Source organism: Pseudorca crassidens, chromosome 5, assembly GCF_039906515.1.
Source record: "Pseudorca crassidens isolate mPseCra1 chromosome 5, mPseCra1.hap1, whole genome shotgun sequence".
NCBI lineage: Eukaryota > Metazoa > Chordata > Mammalia > Artiodactyla > Delphinidae > Pseudorca > Pseudorca crassidens.
In genome coordinates this window covers 68415297-68436087 of record NC_090300.1, presented here as the reverse complement: position 1 = coordinate 68436087, position 20791 = coordinate 68415297, and the positions used below count along the sequence as shown (strand labels likewise).

Below are 20791 nucleotides of genomic sequence, written 5' to 3'. Positions count from 1 at the left end.
GGAAAAGAGCCAAGCCTCGGTAAAAAGTTGGGAGAGCTGCAGGGAAGGAAGGAACTGCGGCTCCTCGAGGCCCTCGGCCCCTTTAAGTTCTTCACTGACTCAGCTAAGCTTCCCCCTCAGGTCGCGTTTTTTATGAATGAAAAACGTCCTTACATTCATTATATAAACAAGCCTGTGCTGATTGGCCAATGGCCCCCGGTGCATAAATTATGTAAAACAGACCCCTGAGAGGTGGGGAAGGACGCTCTGTTGACCAATGGGGACCGGAGTTGATGGGGCGGCTTGGCTGGATTTGCCCGCAGACAGGGTAAACAAGAGGTGATGGACAGCCGCTGGAGAGGCCTCGGGCCAATGGGAATGCTACTGGGCTATAGCCGCGGGCCAATAGCAGAGGGCGGAGCGGCAGGACGCTGGGGGCCGGGCCAGCGCTCCAGCCTGGTTGGCAGCTGCGGCGCAGAGTCCAGCGGCTGGTGCGCGGAGCGGTTCAACGTCCCCGTAGCGGTTCGGCCCAGCCATTAGCCTAGGCGCCCAGGCCCGGTGCGCGCGTGCGTGAGCGCGCCTGCGCCCCGGGGCCGCTGCAAGGGGAGGAGAGCCGCTGCCTCAGGTGAGGGGGCGTCGAGGAGACAAGGGGGCTTAGGAGGAGGTGTCCAGGAAGGGCCCAGCCGGCGAGAGTTCACTGGCTGATTCAGAATCCTCAGAGTCTGGGTGCACTTTCCATTGGGGTTGGGTCCCCTTCCCTCCCGAGGCTGACCACCCCCTCCTCCCGCGGCCAGGTCCGGTTCGGTTCCTGGGAGGCGTCGGGCGGGGGCGGCTAACGGTTCCGGAGCTAGCGGAGAGCGGGTTTCCGCACGTCGCGGGGGAGGCGAGCGGGAGCGCGAGGTGCGGAGGCTCCCGGGTGGAGATGGAGGGGCGGGGAGTTGCGGGCTTTAGTCTCTGGAGACCTGAGAGCCCCGAGGGGACTTGGAGGTTCGCGAGAAGAGGCACTCGGCAGATCTTTGCAGGGGGGAGGAGGGGGCTGAAGCAGCGTAGGGGGAATGTTTGAGAGTGATGCACCCCCACCCCAGCACCTGGAGGGGTTAAGTGACATAGGCATGTGCAGCCACCGGGGTTGGGGGTCGGCCAGGAACTTATGAAGGCCTTGCAAGTTTCAGGATGTGGAAAGCGGACACCCAATCCCCCCACTCCCACCGCCAGCAGACTGAGGGCGTCAGGCTGCATGGCGATTCTCGAGAAATAGGAGAGCATCAGAACCGCGGCCTGGGGATGGTGGAAAAGAAAAAAAATGGGTGCGGAGGGCGGGGGATGGAGAGATGCTGGAGCCTCGCGCTGGATTTGGGATCTGACCGCATTTTCAGAGGGGAGGGGACCTCTGGGGGAGCCGAAATCCTGATTGTGGAGGGGTGCCAAAGAGAGATGTTTGGAAGGGTGTTTTTTTTGGGGGGGGGACCGATTGGAGGCGGTTGGTAGCGCCTGGCGCCGCAGCTCGTTTTTATGAATGTGGGTGACTTTATGAATGAAGTGGGTTTCTTTCGTTGGCTCGACGCTCCCTGCGGCTTTTTTTTCTTTCCCTTTTTGTGAATGAAGCATTGAGCTTTCTTCCTAGGACGCTGGGGTGAGGGGCCTGCGTCGGAGGCTGGGCGAGCTTTGGGAGTGGGGGCGGGGGCGCATCTGAAGGAGTTTTCTTGAATGGAGAAGGCTGGGAATTGGGTGGAAGTGTGTCTTGTTTTGTGAATGGGGCCCAGTGAGAGGGATCCAGTTACAGCCTTTACCTGATGTGGCGGCCGCGGCTCTCTCTCATTCATAAAACCGGGCCCGCTGCGCGCCGCGGGGGAGGGGCCTCGATCGCGCCGCTGCACTGTGTTAAAGTTTTTCCTGGGGGCCCCGGGAAGGGGGGGGGGCACAAAGGAAGTGGTTTAAACTCCTGGATGAACTCGAGCCTTCCCTTCAGGCTTTAAAAAAAATTACACTTTGAACACGATTTTTCTAGCCCTTGAACTGTGAGAGCTGCGTTAAAGATCCTTGATCCCTCTTTTGGGTTCGCTCCTTTCTTTCATTTAATTTTTTTAAAGGTATTTTTGCTCTTCATGGTGAAGTATTTTTGCAACGTATTTCATCGTGAGACTCTGAAAATATCTCCCTCTCCGATCTCCTACCCGTTGTCCCCGTCTCCCAATAGACATTTACAGAATTTCTAAGGCCACGATTTATTTTATCTGACAGATTTTTGAAGGCTGCAGAGAACTCATTTTCTTGCCCCTCGGCTCACTGCTGATGCGCCTCAGATTTTGTTTACCGTTTGGTGACATTTGGGAAAGAAGCTTTATTCTGAACGTTTTAGCGCTGTTTGGAAGGCACGCAGGCAGGCTAGCCGAAGTGTTTTTCTAGGAAGTTATGAAGTGTGCAGTTTTGTCCCTCTCCCTCTTTCTCTTTGACTTGGAAAATATCTTATTACTTGGACCAAAGTGATGAGAGGAGGCTGGCCGTGAAGGGTTTCCTCGTATCCTGCTAACTTACAAAAATTGGATATGTTTCACACAGTGTGCAAAACAAATTGGATGGAATTGCCCACTGAGAAAAAGTTCCCTATCTAAAATTTGTATACAAGTTAAAGAAAAGATTTATCCTGAAGTGTTTCGCATTGCTTAGAGCTGGGATGAGTGAAATGAGTGTTTCCCCCATTTTGTTGACTTAACTGCGTTTTTGTTTGAAGAATAAAACAGTGTTCGGGAAAATGGCACTTTCCTAAAATTGTTAGTTTATGCCTCTCAAATTAGAAAAAGTTCCTCCTCTCCATTCTGACCCCCAGCCTCCCTTCCCAGCCCCAACACTTGACAGTGCTGAAACAAGTTTAATTTTATTTTTTGGTCATATTTGAGAAAAAATGATTTCATTATAATAAACTCATTTTTCTTTCCATGGATCTTTTGCTTTTAATGCTTTTTAAAGATCTGTGGTAGAGATGCATTTAAAATATGTGCAGTGGAATTTAGTTAACTTTATGCGTTACTTTTCATAGCTACTTTATTCTTTAAGAAGTTGGAGATATCACAGACATCTCTGTAAGTTGCCACGGAGTCAGTGACATTTACAGACACTCCAGCTGTTTGGACAGAAGGTTTAAGTTTTAATAAAAAGCTGTGTGTGAAGTTAGGTATACCACTGATCGTTGTATTCCTGGAACTATTTTTAGTGTTTTACCACTGACCTACAAAATACTTTTAGAAACAGTATATATGTCAGATTCTTAATTGCAAATAATTTGGAATGCTTAAACCCAGTTTTTCTCCTTCCTGTCACTGTACTGTCAAAAATTAAATTATGTCTAAAAAAAAAAAAAACCCTAACACTACAAACGCCCTGGGGAATATTCTTATGGAAAGAATCTTGAAATCGCCCTTTTTAATGAAAATACGGTCTTTTTTTTTTTTTTGGTAGGGGACAGGTAGTAGTAAACCTATAATTTTAATGATTAAATAAAAAGAGAGAGAAAAAGATTAAAAGACTGACTAGGTGAATGGATTTGGCACTAAGTACACCATGAATCTTTGATGCCCTTAATCAAGCCCAGCGTTAGTCTGTAAAGCTTACACCTTGAAGTGGGCTTTAATTACCTCAGAGAAAGGTAGTGATTTTGCACAGGCCCTAAAAGGACAAGCAATATAAAATTACTTCATTTCTCTTTCTTCCCCCCTCTCGGTTAAAATCTCCCAAATTCGTATTACAGGAGGACCCCTTTCCCCCCAGAAATTACTCAATGCTGAGACCTTCCAAAGTGACATTAGAGACATTGGAAGCACCATGGATGGTTTTTATGATCAACAAGTCCCTTTTATGGTCCCAGGGGTAAGTTTATGTGGCTTTTGGTTTGTTTTGTCTTCCCTCTTCGAACATGAGTCTTCTCCTTATTGGTTTATGGCACAACCCCCTTTGGACCCCTTTATTACACTTGAGTCTTCACTGTCTGTTGGCCTCTTTCAGAAATCTCGGTCAGAGGAGAGTAGAGGGCGGCCTGTGATTGACAGAAAGAGGAAGTTTTTGGACACAGATCTGGCTCATGATTCTGAAGGTAGTGAAGCTTTCCCCTCTGTTGTGGCTTGTTCACATGGCTCCCTGCAAAAGCTGCATGCAGCCAGCTCTTCCCTCTTCTCCCTAGCAGAAGAATTCTCCTCATTCTGGTGTCTTCTGTTTTCAATTCCAGAGTTGTTTCAGGATCTCAGTCAACTTCAAGAGGCTTGGTTAGCTGAAGGCAAGTTTCTTGGCTGTCCTATTTTCCACATAAAACATTTTATTGTGCTTTTTAATAAAACTTAAAGGTCTAAAATAAAAATCTCTTTTCCAGCACAAGTTCCTGATGACGAACAGTTTGTCCCAGATTTTCAGTCTGATAACTGTAAGTACCTTTCTGGTGGTGGCACATGTGTTCTGAAATTGTTTGGTCTTGGATCAGCCAAGTCTAGAATACTCTTTCCAGTTGTAGCCAGCATATTTGGACAGTGGAATGTGTTTGGTTTCTTTTAATAATTCAAAGTTAATCCCCCTCCGAATTTGTTTCATTCCTTATGGAAATTATTTCTAAAGTGCTTTTACTGTATTGCAGGTGAGATTTACTGAACATGATTTTATCTTAAAATGTCTTTTTGCCTAAGAATTTTGCAAGGCTTCAAGATCCAAATGATAAATTAATTGAAATATATAAGTTGTTGGACCAAGCATCCATAAATCAGTCATCCTTTTACAGTGGTTTTTTGGGGTTTGTTTTATAAATTAAATCCTTGATGCAAATCATGAGCCTGACTTTTTTTTTCTTTTAAAGGTGCAGAAAATAGTTAATGGAAGATTCCAGTTAATTGTTGCTTCACCAAACATGTTGTCAATTTTGTTTCTAGTTCAAAGTTGACAAAAGGTGGTCACAGAGTGACCTGATTTGCACTTATTTTTCATGTAGTTGTCAGGACTTTATCATTCAGAGAAGAGTAAAAACTTTCTTAAAATGGTCTTTAAGTGCTCATATCACTGAGATAACAAATGCAGTGGGAGCTCAAAAGGCGGCTCTCGGTGCTGGCACAGGCACAGTTCGCATTACACTGATCTTTTGGGGCTGTCCTCAACAGGTCTGGGAGATTTTATGGTCCAGGAAGAGCTATCAAGGACAAAGCTGGCTGATGAAATTTGAGCAGCACAGGGCAGCTCTAGAGAGCATTAGTTACTGGCGAATGAGCAGGTTTAAGAGAGGCCTGGAGAAAAATGCTGCCTCTCTTGAGAGTTGCATCATAGAGAAATTCGTGTCTTAGTCATAGTTTATAATGGCAAGCACCTGAGCCAGGCAAGGATTCGATTTCTCATTTTGCACCAACACATTCTTCCCAGCTTTGTTTTATCTCGTGTGTGTGTGTGTGTGTGTGTGTGTGTGTGTGGTGTGTAAAATGCCACTGGGAGAGAGCATATCTTTTGGTGTAAGTACAAGTTGGGTGTTCTAAATCAATAAATGAAAGACCAGAGGTACCAGCTAATCTTTAATGATAGGCCTCAGTATTCAAGGTACAGTGCTGGGAAACTTTGAAAGGGAACAAACTGTAACCCACAGATGCATGGTTACCTTAGCTTTGTCACAGCTTGCTGTGAATGTTTTCTATAGGAGAGTAAATGCGTGTTAATTATTGCCCTCTGATTGCTTTCAAGTGATTGGGAAGCTTGCCGCTAAAAAGCTAAATAAAGATAACCTAAATTTTGTGTGTGTGTGTGTGTGTTTGCAAGATAAAAGACAGGATTTGTAATCCTGCTTTGCTCCGTGCTGACAGTTTGGCCCAGCCTTTCCAGTTCTTGCTCAGAGCAGCATAAACTGCAGTCTGGGAGGTGGCTTTCTTGGCAGAGGTAATGCTTTTATGACACTTGTTTCTCTGTAATCCAAAAGAGTTAAAAAAGGAAGGTGAGATGACTGCATTCAGGTTGATTTCATGTGCTGAATCAAAGGTATATTCTTTAGAGAAAGATGTCAGCAAACAGGATTTATATTTGGAGAGATATTTATCTGCAGGAAGAAGCTAAAGTGAAGGAATCAATCAATGTGTTTTGGCTCCTTAGAAGTAATTCCTGCTCAGCAAATAGAATGTGCTACCTTCTTTAATTAAAGTGCCATACCTAAAATGGAGCTGCTTTGGGAGATGTTTCTGCTTTACCAAGTGTGATGTGTTTCTTACTTTGTTTGCTTTTTGCTTTAACTTCTTAAGGTTGAGCTTTTCTGTCTTTTAAGGATAAAGCAGATGGTTGAGTAGCCTCAAAAAGTCTCTTAATAATTCTTTTCCCCTCTCTGACTCTTATTTCTGGAGGTGGAGCTTCAAGAAGGATAGATTCAAATAGAGGTTAGGAAGGAACACAAATGCGGGGAGGTGTATCCTTGAGCCATTTATCCTTGCTGTTACATGTGTAACTGCTTTGACTGCAGTTGAGACAGGCAGTGTGGACTCATGGGAGCTGGCAGAGCCCAGGGCTGGGCAGACTCTGAGTGCATCTCACAACCTCCTGCTGAGGATCAGCTTCCACTCCAGTCACCTTCTGGAAGAGCCCATGATTGTTCCAGGGGAGGGGGGGAAGCTCATTTAAATTTAATGAAATCTTATGAACTGGTTTGAATCACCTGATCAATGAACTATAAACCAAACTCACACTTGCTAGGTAAAGCAAACCTCTTCCCTAGGGTAGCAGGAACGTTTGTGTCTTCAAATATTCTTCTGTGGCCTACCACAAGTAGTAGTCTACCTTTCCTGTTGCTGATGATTTAATTTTCCATCTTGTATGTGTGAGAGTTTTTGTGTGTGAGAGAGAGAGAAAAAGAAATACCAAGTAATGTGGGCAACGTTTTATTTTAGAACGTCAGGTTTGAAGATTATGGCTTACCTTTTTTTGATAAACACCACTGTAAGCTCAACTTCTGAAGAGATTATATTTTGTAAATTTTCTAGATTTGGGTTCCTATCCATAGGCATCCATCTATAAGTGTGATTTAAATAAATGAAACCACTGTTCTTATAAGTCTCATAGAAATGCCCAGCCTACTTCTGGTTGTATAGATTTCCCCTTATGTCACAAATTCAGACATTAGTAAAGTATCCCCCACCTGGAAACTCCTAAAGGTCACATTCAAGGGAATAGAAGGTTTAACCTATAGACATAGGGGTTCTGCCAATGCCATCCATTGTCCCTTGATCCTGATGAATAATCCTGAAGATCCCAGATTGTTTGAGCTAGAGGTCCCTTGTAGAGATGGTCTTGCCTAACCCTTTCACTTTACTTATGACAAGGTCCAGAGAGCTGGGGAGACTGACTAGTGATGGGGGGCAAGTGGGAGGGGTTAAGTGAAATGAGGGGGGGGAATGTATAAAATCATATCCTTGAAGAAGCTCTCACAAAGCTGCAGAGCCAGGGAGCACTGTCAACGCCCAGGGCTGCTCAGGGCTCTCCCTCATTATTTCAGATACCTGGAGCTGGCCCTCAAGAAGGCCTGGGAGAGTGCTGGCTGCCCAGTCTAACCCACAGTTCTCTTCATTCTACAATCCCAAGAAACCAATTCAATATCTTGGTGCTTTGAGTTTTTTCATGTAGGATTTGGAAGAAAGAGAAATTATAAAACAGAAAAATTATGAAACAGACATGTTTCCTAGAAGACATTAGTGTGTATACAGATAAAACTATGAATATATATCCTGTATATTATGAATGTGTGTGTAGCTACCTGTGCCTTAACACACAGAACTGCCAAACCACAGAATCTGGGCCAGTAGATAGGTGTGTACTACACATTTTTACTACGCGTTTTCACAGAATTAGCTGCAAATCAAAACCATGGATAAGGATGGAACTCAGAGTGCTTAGATTTGGGGTAGGGGTGGGTAGTCGACATTCATTTTTCTGAGCTGACTGGTTGGGCACCTTAGGGTAATTACTAGATTTTAGCATATATAAATGGGTTTTTTTTTTAATGCAGATTTCAGTTCTGATTTTTAAAAATCTCACTCATTTGTTTGAATTGTGACTGTTTTATGTGTCGGCATTTTGAATAACTAAACTATTTTATGCTGGGGAGAAGGTGTGGTAAAATCTTATTTTAAAAGATGGTCTCTGTACCAAATATAATTTGAAGAATTGTTTTAAAATCTGAATGACCTTATTTTCCCCTGGAAGTGTTCTTTTTAGATCTGTGCTTCAAAAAGAATGGACCGACTGGAGGAAGTAAGGGTAATTTCCTAAGGACTGGCTAATTAACTGATAAAAATCGACATTTCATAAATACATTGCAATAGATGACTGGGGAAATAGGATTAACTGTTATGGCAGCCCTTGAGCCTAAAATACATTGATCTTAATCCTGTTTCTATACGATATTATTCATCTGTTTTGTTTGTTTGTTTACTGCATAGGAGGTTGATATGGTAGAGGGAGTGCCTTCCTTTGGGAGAGGGCACATGATTTTGGCCCCAGACATGATGTAGCAAAACTGTACATTTACTTGCTCTGTGTCCTTGGGCCATTTCTACATGAAAGGAGCATCCTAAAGTCTTTTTGTTATAAAAGGTAGGAGAGAAAACAGTAGGCACTTTAAAAATAAGAGGCTTGAGGGAATCAAGACTATCATTTTATCCTTATCCAGAGCCGGTAGCTCTGAAGGTAGGGAGAAGAAACAAGCGTGCTAAAGCAAGAGGATGAAAACTGGAGGTTATTTGACTCCAAGTTTTACAAACTTTTCAAAGTCTTTGTTATCTATCCCACTCACCACCTTACCACTGAGAAGGGACTAAATGATTTGAAATCCTTCCTGTTTTGATAGCCTCCAAGATCCCTAAGATGCTGGACTCGTAAGGACCCAAGACCTAGTGTTCCCACTTATCAAACAGAGCCATATGTTTACACGAAATCTCTTTTCATCTGACTTTAATTCAGTTAGGCTTATTAAAAACAATAGATTTTTTTTCTCTTCCTCTTCTATGTCTCTCTGCTCTCAGTCCTCTAATAAAACCCAGTATCCTTTCCAATCATTTGTGTTTGGCGCAATAGACTTGGAATGGGGAATTACATCTGCGTCTGCCGGGCAGATCACTTCTGTAGATGCCAGAGGTAACAAAATCCCGGCGTCAGTCAAGAAATTAGTCTATCCCCTGTTTTTCAGCGTTCTTCGGCTTTATAAGATGAAGACATGGGTAGACTGGTGAAGCTGAGGATTTGTACTGTCTGCCATTTCAACCATCTAGTAGTATCATTGTTTTAATTTCAATCCTAGAAAAAAATGTTACCTGGTGGGGTAGGTGGGGTGTGTAATTCTCTACCCAGAGACTCTTCCCTCCACGTGTTTCTGCAGTTTTCATGGTGGTAAAGCACATCCGGGCCCAGAGGCTGACAGCCCCCTCTCGGGCACATGGCTGCCCTTGAGGCAGCTTGGGCCCCATCTGTGCCCTGGCACACAGTGCTTCTCCGCTTGGAATCCAGGGAGCTCAGAGTCTTGTCATGTTGCAGCTCCCAGCTCTTGGACAAGTGCCAGGCATGTTGATGCCAGTACCGGATTAGGTTTCTTTTTTAAAAATTCATTTTGTGAACTCATCAAGCTCATTTAACAGAGGCTTTGGTCGTCAGTTTCTATCATTGTCCCATCCCTCTAAGAGGCTCAGCTTAAAATAAAGGAGAGACAAGACACTAAGCCCCGAGTGTGTCAGTGGGTGGATGCCCGCACAGGGGTGTGTGTGTGTGTGTGTGTGTGTGTGTGTGTGTGTGTGTGTGTAATCACAAGGTAAGTACACCTTTGGGCTTGGCAGGTAAATGACAGATGTTAGCAACTCAGATGTTAGAGCCGCCTCATGAAGGAGGCTCCCCTGCCTAACAGAAAGAAACATCTAGAGGAAAGTTGCAGCCAAGGGTGAAGATTCCAGGGAGCAGGATAAGGTCTAGCTGTTAAAAGGCCAGGAGTTTGAGTCCGATCTGCAGAGCACTCCAGGCATTGAATGGAGAGTCTGTAGTTAGAAAGATGCAGAGAAGTGCTTCTGGTGTCACTATCTGAGTTCACTGGCTGTGGGAATGGGGCAGGCAGTGAGAAGAAGTCCACATAAGACATTTGAAAATAGTCCAATATGTTTCGAAAAAGAAGGAAAACCCATGTGCTAAAATTTATCTTTCCTAAAGTAGTATATTCTTCCTTGAAATAAAGTCTAGTTGTCACACTGGCTTCATAAGATCTCCCTTAGGGTGATATTGAAGGCCTGAGAAGAATAGAAACCCAACCAGTTTTTAGCCTTGTACTTTGCGTTGTCCTTGGAGTAGATTTCACTCCCACCCCCCGCCCCCAGATCTTCTGCCCTTCTCTTTTGATGTCTCCTGAGCATGCCCGGTGGGTATTATAAACTTTTCAGGCCGGATGCAAAGCCAGGAAAAGGAACTGTGAAACTGTTCATAATAGGTAGCTAGACCCCTCCCCCTCTGCAGCCAGAATCTAGTAGTGAGTGTCTCCAGAGACCCACTCCCTTGGGGAGGAAGCCAGGTGGCTCCCGATACAGCTATTGGCAATGAATGGAAAAGCAAGGAGTCTGGAAAGGCTGGCTTCCATAGGGAGCTGTCCTCTAATGCAAACCAGTTCGTCCCTGAGGGCAGGAGAAATACCGCTGAAGTCTGTTTCTCTCAGCTGGTAGCTACAGTCAGAGTCTGAAGTGGGCCGCACAAGACAGATTTCTTTTGCCAGAGGGCACTTGCCGACCTCACTTGGAGCCGACTTGCACACCCTTGCGGATTTCAGCCAGCGTCTTGGCCATCTGAATCTTAGGGAGTGCAGAGCACGCCTGCAGGGTCTGAATTTCTTACATAAACACAGCGCGCTGGGCGAGCAAGCGTCCCTGCGGCGACAGCTGGTCTCTGCTCCGTCGGCCCCAGCGAGCTGAGCGGCTGAGTCCCCCCCACCCCCACCCCGGCCTGAATGGAGCATTCCAAATTGGTTGTGAATGGAGGGCCGGGCTCCCTTACAGACTTTTTCAATGAATAACCAGACCCCATTGTGCAGGCTGTGGAAAAACAACCAACTCAAACAACACTGGGACTGTTAGAAATATGCTGGTGATTGGCAGTTTGGAGAACCTCCAAAATTAGTTTCCTTTGGCTTCCCTGTTGCTCCCTGTTCTCCGAGCCTGGGCTTAATGGGGTTTGAGTTTTCTTTTAAGTACTGACTTTAACCCTCCAACTGCCAGACTGGGGGCCTGGGCTTAGGCAAAGGGCTGCTACTGACCCATGGGCCCGCCCCCCCCCCTTTCTTTGTCTCCCATTTTAGACTGTAGCTGTCTAAAGGGAGTGATAATAGGAGAGGGTGGTTTAGCTTCCCTGGAGAGAGAGGTGTTGAGACTTGATCTGAGGATATTACCCTTTTATCTCTTGGTTCCCGTGGGGCTGTGGCCTTATCTCCCCACTGAAGAGTCCTGCCTGCTCTTCTACTCCAGTCTTTACTCCAGGCCTGAAGAACGGGTGTTTTTCTGCTATAGCACTTCTACTTAACATTTTAACATGGGAGGGACCTAGCTGTAATTTCTCGACTCCTTGGCTTTCTCTCTCCCGTTTAATTTCCCACTGTGGTCAGATACCTGTCATTTTAAAATGACCCTTCCCAGACTGGTCCTCAGCTATGGGAGAGCCTCACTATGGCAGCAACCCTCCCATGGGGTACTCATCAAATGCCTTTCCTCCTCAACATCCCAGGAAGTACCAGAAAGAACCCAGCCTCTGAGGAACCCCAACACCAGAGTGGCCTCCTCACCCCCAAACTTGGCCAGGTTCTAGGGGTACACTTGCCTCAGTATCGCCCAACCTAAACATCTTCCAGCCTCTTGGCTAACAGCTCACAGACATACCCCCCCCTCCCCTACCTCAAAGGGCTGTGTGGGCTAGACCAGGGCTGTATGATAAGCATAAAAAGGACAATCCGTTAAAAAAACAAAACTTAATAGTAGTGATCCGGTGCCATTTCCTCAGGGTTTTAAATTAAGAGTTCTTCTCCTCACCACCTAACAAGGCTGTTTGCATTTGTGCTTTTGCTGTAAAGATTTTTTTTTTTCCTGTAATGTTTCCCTTGCTGTAAATTGGTCTTGCAAGAGTGTCTTCTCTTCCCTATTAAAAAAAGAACAGGCCTGGGCAGATTGTCCTTTTGTGAGAGAGTTTGAAACCTCTCAGGAGGTAACCCTAGATATGGGCTGTGTAAGAGGATGCTGGTACTTGTGCTTCTCCAGAGGGGCTGAGGAGGACTTAGCTTACATAAACACTTCTCAGCTGAGTGCCTGGAAATGCTTTGTAATTGCCTGAAAGGGCACTTAGGAGGGTCTTTTATACTTTTCCCATAGAAAAGGTAGAATAGAAGAGGGGGGATGTCTCTTTTACTTGGCTGCCCACAGTAAAGATCAGATCCTGGAAGTCCTACCCCAAGTTTCCTAATCTGAATTTTAATAGAGAATAATTCAGTAGGGATAATGTCACTGTGCTGAGGGTACCTCAGCAGAGTCAGAACATTTCTGCTTCTCCTCAGCTTCGTTCTCTTTCCTTTCCTTCCCCACCAGCCTGGGATCTTATTTCTTGGGGAATAAAGAGAAAACAGCAGCGTAGGGCTTTAATGTATTCTGTATTTTGACATATTAAACAAGGTCCCTGCTTTCCAATTTCCATTCCTGTCGAAACAAGAAGCAAACAGTTTCTCTTAGGCTCTAAGTGTGTCCAAAAGCAGAGAACCCCTGTCATGTGTTTCTTCACGTCTGCCTGAGCAGTAGCATGGTGCTCTGTGCGCAGCCGACACTTGGGGAGTGTGTTTTGCACACCACGGCTCTCTGTTCTGTTCCTTCCCCGCCCTGTTCCTCAGCAGGCCCCAACGCCAGCCTCCAGCCTGCAGGGAAGTAAGTTTGTAACATGAGTTCTGAAAGCCCCTGGGATGACCTTAGTGATAGATAGAAAAATACTAGCTAGGGCTATTTCTCATTTTCTGATTCCTCTCTTAAACACACACACTAGCCAGGTCTTCCCAGGCTGCATCTAGACTTTGTGTGGCTAATGCTGTTCCCCAGTAAAACTGTATGTGTGAGGGGACAAGTCACAGTTTAGGTACCCTTGACACACTTGGTGCGTTTCTGCTCTTAGGAGTGTTGGGGTTATAAATAGAAGGGAATGGTTCTCTCCTATGAGAAGCCTATTTCTCTAGGGTTTGAGTTTTCTCCCGTCAGACTTTTAAGATGAACTTTAAACTTGAAGGTAAAATTTTCCACCGTGATTAAATCCCACTTCAAATATTGTTGATGCTTTAATGCCAGTTTAGATGAAAATCAAATAAACTGGGAATAAATTATAGAAGGGGTGTAAGGTTCGGTCTTGCATTTTTTTCCATTCAGGAGGAATGCGCTGTTTCCCCCTTTCCTGATGGTGTGTTCTGCTGTGAGCAGCCCTTCGTGGTAGAATTTGCTGTGGCTGACGGAAAGCCCACAGTGGGGGGAGCCAGCCTTTCACCTCTAACCGAACCCGAGTTGGGAGAACAGGGCTCTATTTAGGCCTCTCTCTCAATGGTAAAAGTTAAGCAAATAAGTTGTCTATCATATTAGTTTCTCTGTGGCCTAGAGTTTTGGGATGTGACACTGATGCAATTAGAAATATTCGTTCTGTATAAAATATTTTCATGGCAGAGCCCCGTATTATAATACACAAGCCCTACCTCAGTCAGAGTTGGGCCAGATCTTTTCTAAGCTCCTTTTTCTCCCTTTCATTTCTAACTCTTATATTCAAGGCCTCTGGGTTTCCATTTTTGGAATTCTAAAATAACAATCCTAAATTGTTAGGATGAATGAGTCCCTGAAAGAAAATGAACTGCACAAATCCAAGCTGTTTCAAGAATAATACTAAAGTGTGGAAAGAGTGTGAACTTGAAGTAAATCTGAAACTAGTTCATCTGGGTCAAAATAAACACCCCAAAACCTCTCTACTACCATTGGCATTAAATTATCTTCCTTATTTGAGAAACCAGTTTTCTATTTAGAAATGACTGTTTGAAGGATGCAGTTTCAATGAGAGGCAGCTGTTCCGTGATAGGCCCTCTTTCTGACCTGCAGTTCCCCTCTGAGTCAGGACATTCCCGATTTAGTACATTCAGCCAAGGTGGGTTCCTCTTACTAACATGACCACTTCTTTCGGGAGGAGAAAGAAAGCATTAATACAAAGAATCTTTTTCCTTCTATTTTAGCCAGACTTAGAATAGAGGCCCTTAAAAAAATCGCCTGTCATTATTGTTAGTACTGGTAGAGGTGAAGAAAGGATAAGGCCAATGTCCAATAAATTTCATTTAGCAACTGCTCTTCCTAGTTGATGACCAAGGACATGACCAGCCAACCTCTTTACCCTGGCAAACTTGCCACTGGGCCATAGGTCCCCCTTGAGGACTCTTTGGCCCCTAAGCCCTCCCTGTGTATAGGCCCATTACCCTGACCTCTTCCCAGCACCTGCCCAGCCTTTCCAGCCCCTTGTTGCAGAAGAGGCAAATAGATGGCCTTGAGGACCACTTCTCTTCCTAGCCAAAGCTATCCTCGCTCTGTCTGCGCTTTAGGACCTGGGCATCACCCTTGTCCCGGGTCACGTTTTCTCCTCTCCGGAGGCAGAGTAAAGAGGTAGGGGAAGCCTGGAGCACCCCCTGGAGGCTAGAGTGCTGCCCACATTTTGAGTGGTCAGCCTGGGTGGTACTGTTCTACCTTTTGGGTTGCAAGTGTACATTATACAGTGACCTGCCAAACTGACTTCCATGGGCAAAATTTAGTTTTTCATCTTCTGCCCAATAGTATTTCAGCTGGTGATTTGATTTTGAGATACCGTGTCCTGGTTGTGCCACCAGTGGCTGCCATTGCTGGAAGAGGCAGTGGAAGAGGGGGCAGGGGAGGGAGGAAACTTTCTGTGGGATGAGACCATGGAGCTGGGCCTAGCAGAAGCAAACCTCCAAATCACCCACCTCCCCTCCCCATTCTATGACGTTACTAGATAATATGAACATTCTAGTTCATATAAGACCCCAGCAGTGTAAGAATGCCCCCAATAAAGCCCTTTCCTATAAAGTATAACCCCCTTGTCCAGTCAGTCCCTCTTTTCCACAGAGAAATGTAAATCCCTTTTTAAGTATAAAACCACCATTTTCATCTCTTCCTGCTTTTACCCGAGCCAGAAGGGCTTTGTTTGGGGGTCTAAAGGAAGCTACAACCTCGGGGCCCCTTAAGCTGGAGCTTTGGCTTCTTCGGAACTGGATTTCTCCATTGTTGAATCTATCTTGTGTCATATATTCCACATTCCAGGGAGCAGTAAGAGCATAAAATACCATAACACCAGGCCCATCCAAACAAAATTTAGCAACATTTCACTTTCCAGAGCCAGTGTGAACACTGCAGCTTCTTGTCATCGAAGCACCAATCTCACATACAGCCAGCCTTTCCCCCCTGAGAAAGCAGCATTCTACAAGCCCAATACTTGATCTGGGGCACAACCTAGACCCATGTTGCTCTTGTGAGCTCGAGTCCATAACAGAGATTTAGGGTCATCCTAGGTAAACAAAATGGAAGAGAGGCCTACAGAGCATGGCCTCATGGTTTTAACTTCTTCATGGTATCAATTCTGTTGACTAATTTACAACCCAGGTGGGAGACATTCTATCAATAACTCTAATTCCTGTCTCCTGGGAGAAATTCCACTGCCTTTGCAGGTGACCTCTCAGAAGTTTCAGATACCACTCTCTACTAATGCTATTTATACATTTTCAAAGTTGGGCCAGTTTTTTTTTAAGCTCCTTTTCCTCCCTTTAATTTCTAAACTCTTGTATTCAAGACCTCTTGGTTTCCATTTTCAGAATCCTGAAGTGATCTTCTCATGTCCCTGCTAACCCTGTTTGTCTGCCACTCCATTTGTGCATTGAGGGGGGTCTCTCTGGAGACAGTCTCCATACCACCTTTTTAAAAATTTTTTATTTTGTATTGGAGCATAGTTGATTAACAGTGTTGTATTAGTTTCAGGTATACAGCAGAGTGATTCAGTTGTACATATACATGCATCTATTCTTTTTCAAATTCTTTTCCCATTTAGGCTGTTACAGAGTATTGAGCAGAGTTCCCTGTGCTATATAGTAGGTCCTTATTGGTTATCCATTTTAAATATAGCAGTGTGTACATGTCACTCCCAATCTCCCAATCCACACCATCTTTCAGGTAAGTGCCTATCATTTTTTATAGGAACTCGCCAAAAAATATTCCTGGGCTTGCATCCCCCAAAGTTTCCAGCTGTAGAATTCCAAATACTTGATATAACCTCATTTACTCTTATGAGTAAGAAAGGTGTTTTCTTCCCTCGCCTCTTTTCCCACTGTAGCAAGACCTGGCTCTAGTTTTGTAGGTTATTATTTCACTCTGGTATTACCCAGCCATCTTCATGCAGGGTCATCAAGATTTGAATCTCGCTCTTGGGCTGGTCCTGTTCCAATACCAATGTAATTATAACCCTATTTGTTGGATCTGACGGTCTTTTCCCATAGTCCATGTCATGATAAGTTCAAAGGCTTTTTTCTTGAGCTGATTATGTTACCCCAGGTTTCTAGCTCTAAATCATGAAAAACAGAGTGGGTTTTTTTGTCCACACACCAATTCCTGAAGCCTCTCTTCTGCTGACTGTAGGTTTTTCCCACTGCTTGGGAGAAATCTGATTCCTGGAGCCAGATGTTCCAGGAACTAGTTTTATCAGTTCCTAATTTGGCTCCTATGTTATTTATTGTACAGAAGATGATATTGGCCATCCATATAGGGAAGACTTCTTTAATTGTTAATTGATGAATTCTGCTACTTCCTGGTTGATCTTATGTCCTGGGGCCCTGAAATATATCACCAGGGTGATAGTCAGTCCTTTGGTCCTTACTGAGAAACAGGACAAGTAAGGAAAGAATAAGCTGGAAAAATCAACATATCCCCCCACCACCATGATTAATCTCCAATCTAAAACCCTGAATACTATCCCTGTTACTCATCATCATAAACCTTGTAATTCTATTTGATTTCTTAAACTATGTGAATTTATTAGTGTGATGAAAACAGAAGTTACTTTAAATAAATAAAATCTTGAATACTGCCACTGTGACGATTGTGAAGAGATCTTTCCCTATACCTACTGATACCAGATTCTATCCCAGAACAGAAGCCTTGCTTTCTCCACGTAGGACTTTGCCCAGGACAAATGCAGCTATTCTTGCCATTTGAGATTCAGAATGAACCTGCCCTGAAATCTCAGCCCCTGTATGTGGTATGCTCACCCAGATGTTGGCTGTACCAGATGTTTATCATATTTCCCATGAGTTATGTGGAAAGCCTGTTTCCGTACCAGAGTCCTGCTGCCATTCTTGATTCCCAAAACGTAAATGCACAGGGGATTCTCCAAGCCAACAGACTTGAACACAATTTAGGTCTCCAGCTCCACACTCCTTTCTGATCTCTTAGCCTAATAAGCTAGGTTGGACCAGTTGTAGCTCCCAGAAACTCTTGTGCCTTTTTCCCCAAGGCTCAGGGCACCAGAAGTCCAGGCAACCCATTTCAAGCTTCCTCTCCTGGCCCTGGCCCTGCTCAGGCTTTATGGGCAGAAGGAGCCAAACCAGCTACTTGGAGGGAAGAAGGAAGGAGAACTTCGAGGAAGAGAACTTTAATTCCTTTTAATTCTGCCAGCCTTCACAGCTTGCTGATGGCTGCATTGTGCCCTTCTGAGGACTCGGGATGAAATCTAATGAGTTGTTCGTCTGTTCCGGTAGCGTTCTGAATGTGTTGTGCATATACATTCACAAGGAGTGGACATTCTCCATTTTTTTTTTCCAAAAATGCTTTGTGATCTTGAGTTGAGCTTCTGTTTTAGTTCCTGTTATATGTGTATTAATATGTATATGGAACTACTGATCAATTTTACTTTTGTTAATATTTTGTACTTGTGTAATTGCTGTCTTTTTACCCAGGCCATAGTAGAGGTGGCACTGGGCAGTAGTCATGGTGATAGCAGGGGCAGTTTTCATTTTGCCCTCTCTTGGGTGTTCCCTTCTCCTTTCTAGGTGGGCCAGGGCCAAAAACGTATTTGAGAATCACTGGCTTAGATGTTAAGAGTATGACAACATTTGTCCTTGTGTAATTTTAGATTCCCAGGGCTGTATTATCCAAACATGGTAAAGGTACGGTATAAACAGGGCAGTCTCCTTCCAGTTTGGTAATAGGCCAGGGGGTGACTTCCGTCGTGTGGTAATGCATGGTTTTAAAGTTCTTAGCACGTCTACTGACCTGTTAGTCAACCATAAGATAATTTTTTTCTCCAAGTATCTTGGAGGAGATGAGATATAATAGCTGCTTTATCGATTTATTTTTAAAACATATTGCTACATTTACTTCATTTCTCTGTGTATAGATTTTTTTTTTCCAAGTTATTGGAAAGTAAGTTGCAGGCATTACGACATTTCACCCCCAGATACTTTAGCGTGCATCTCCGAAGGACATTCTTCTACATAGTCAAGAAAATTAACTTATTCAGTAATATTCCCCAGCTGTCTTTTATAACTGATATTGACATTGTTATTGATATAGGATTTGATTAAGAATCATACATTATGTTTATTGTTATGCTTCTTTTATCTTCAATCTATAACAATCTGCCTACCTTGCCGCCTCCCCCCAATAACACTGACCTTTTTTAAGAAATGAAATTGAGTTATTTGTAATGAGGTGGATGGACCTAGAGTCTGTTATACAGAGTGAAGTAAGTCAGAAAGAGAAAAACAAATACCGTATGCTAACGCATATATATGGAATCTAAGAAAGAAAAAAAAAAAACGGTACTGGGCTTCCCTGGTGGCGCAGTGGTTGAGAGTCCGCCTGCCGATGCAGGGGACACGGGTTCGTGCCCCGGTCCGGGAAGAGCCCACATGCCACGGAGCGGCTAGGCCCGTGAGCCATGGCCACTGAGCCTGCGCGTCCGAAGCCTGTGTTCCGCAATGGGAGAGGCCACAACAGTGAGAGGCCCGCGTACCGAAAAAAAAAAAAAAACGGTACTGATGAACCTAGTTGCAGGGCAGGAATAAAGAGGTAGACATAGAAAATGGACTTGAGGACATGGGGTGGGAGGGCAAAGCTGGGGCGAAGTGAGAGTAGCATCGACATATATACATATATACACTACTGAATGTAAAATAGTTGGCTGGTGGGAAGCAGCAGCATAGCACAGCATAGCTCCGTGCTTTGTGATGACCTAGAGGCGGGTAGGATAGGGAGGATGGGAGGGGAGGCTCAAGAGGAAGGGGATATGGGGACGTGTATGCCTATGCCTGATTCGCTTTGTTGTGCAACAGAAACTAACACAGTACTGTGAAGCAATTATACTCCAATACAGATTAAAAAAATAAAAACTGACTTCTTTTGAAGGGTCCTGGCCAGTTGTTTTGTAGTTGTTGACTTTTTTAGGGTACCTTTTTAAAGGATATGTAGAAATGCAAACAACATACAGAAATGCTGACCTTAGGCCTGGAAATTCCCTATGTTTTGGGTTTACTCACCTCTCATATCCATGTTATAATGTTGACCTCTAAACACTGGTAAAAGAACAGAGTGAGTCAGATGGAGAGAGACTGTGCATGTTTACTTAGTTACATGCATGTTTAGTTCCTGGAGAGAACTAAACATGCATATAACTAAGTAAATGAATCCCTCAAAAGGAGAGGGCTTTTGAGGGATTCATTACAATTTTTTAGCAAAGCTTACTAAATAGTTGATTTTACTATTTATGGATGATTTTTTGCTGTATTCAATTTTTGAATTTATGTTTACAAAGGTTAGCTGTATCAGATATTAAAGAAAATGGCACAGTCCCCCATATCTCCACCAAGTCTGCTTTTAGTACTTGTGCCCCTTAACTAAATTTGATAACATTTCAAATTTTTATTTTTGGAAACTGTCTCCAGGCAGAATCAATGTTAACCATCCATTCAAACGGGTTTGAGCATGTCTCTTATTTGGTTTAGAAATCTAAAAGGCATCTCCTTTTCCAGATACTTTTTTTATGTGCCAGAACCCGTCCACTTATCTCATCTCCCTTAAACCTCTTTGGTTCCCAGAACAGGGTATTATCTCCTGTCCTTGTCATTTGCTATAGCAATTGCAAAGAACATTGAGATTAGGAATATATTTTATGCTTGAAATGAATTTCTCATCTACTCAGGCCTAAAATAAAGACATATTTCTGACCCCTTTTAGTAGTATGGTAGAACTTAAAGTAAGCCTCAGCCTGCCTACCCCTTTTTTCTTACTCACTAGCTATCTATGCTTTGTCTCAGAATTTGTCCAAAACAGGCCAGCACTAAGGAAAGGTAGCAGTATGTTGGAAAGTAAGCCTTTTGGTTTTGTTGTGCACAGAACTCAAGGGACACTGCACCTGGTGACTTAAAGCCCTCTGGTCTTTGCCAACTGGGTACCCTGACAAGGTAAGAGTCATCAGGGGAGAAGAGGCCACACCTGCTCCTTCCAGACGGCTTTTGCATTTCTGTTTTGCCAGTGTCATTTTTAAGTTCATATGTCCCTCTGCCCTCTTTCCTTGAGTTCTACTGACAGCCACAGCCAAAGAGCAGTACAGGCAGGTGTCTCGGGCTTCCCTCCACCATCATTCTTTTTTTTTTTTTTTGCGGTACGCGGGCCTCTCACTGCCGTGGCCTCTCCCGTTGCGGAGCACGCGCAGGCTCCAGACGCGCAGGCTCAGTGGCCATGGC

At 44.3% G+C, this 20791-nt stretch overlaps 1 protein-coding gene across 1 annotated transcript in view; it reads left to right on the top strand.

Annotated features, from left to right (window-relative positions):
- Nucleotides 1-439: 439 nt before the first annotated feature.
- The window catches only part of ETV5 (ETS variant transcription factor 5), a 56775-nt gene continuing 36423 nt past the window's right edge, over nucleotides 440-20791 (top strand). The window contains exons 1-5 of the mRNA XM_067738338.1: nucleotides 440-604; nucleotides 3725-3843; nucleotides 3979-4066; nucleotides 4199-4246; nucleotides 4340-4390. Of these exons, the coding sequence (XP_067594439.1) occupies nucleotides 3799-3843; nucleotides 3979-4066; nucleotides 4199-4246; nucleotides 4340-4390 (232 nt within the window). The 5' untranslated portion in view covers nucleotides 440-604; nucleotides 3725-3798. The remainder of the gene's footprint in view (nucleotides 605-3724; nucleotides 3844-3978; nucleotides 4067-4198; nucleotides 4247-4339; nucleotides 4391-20791) is intronic.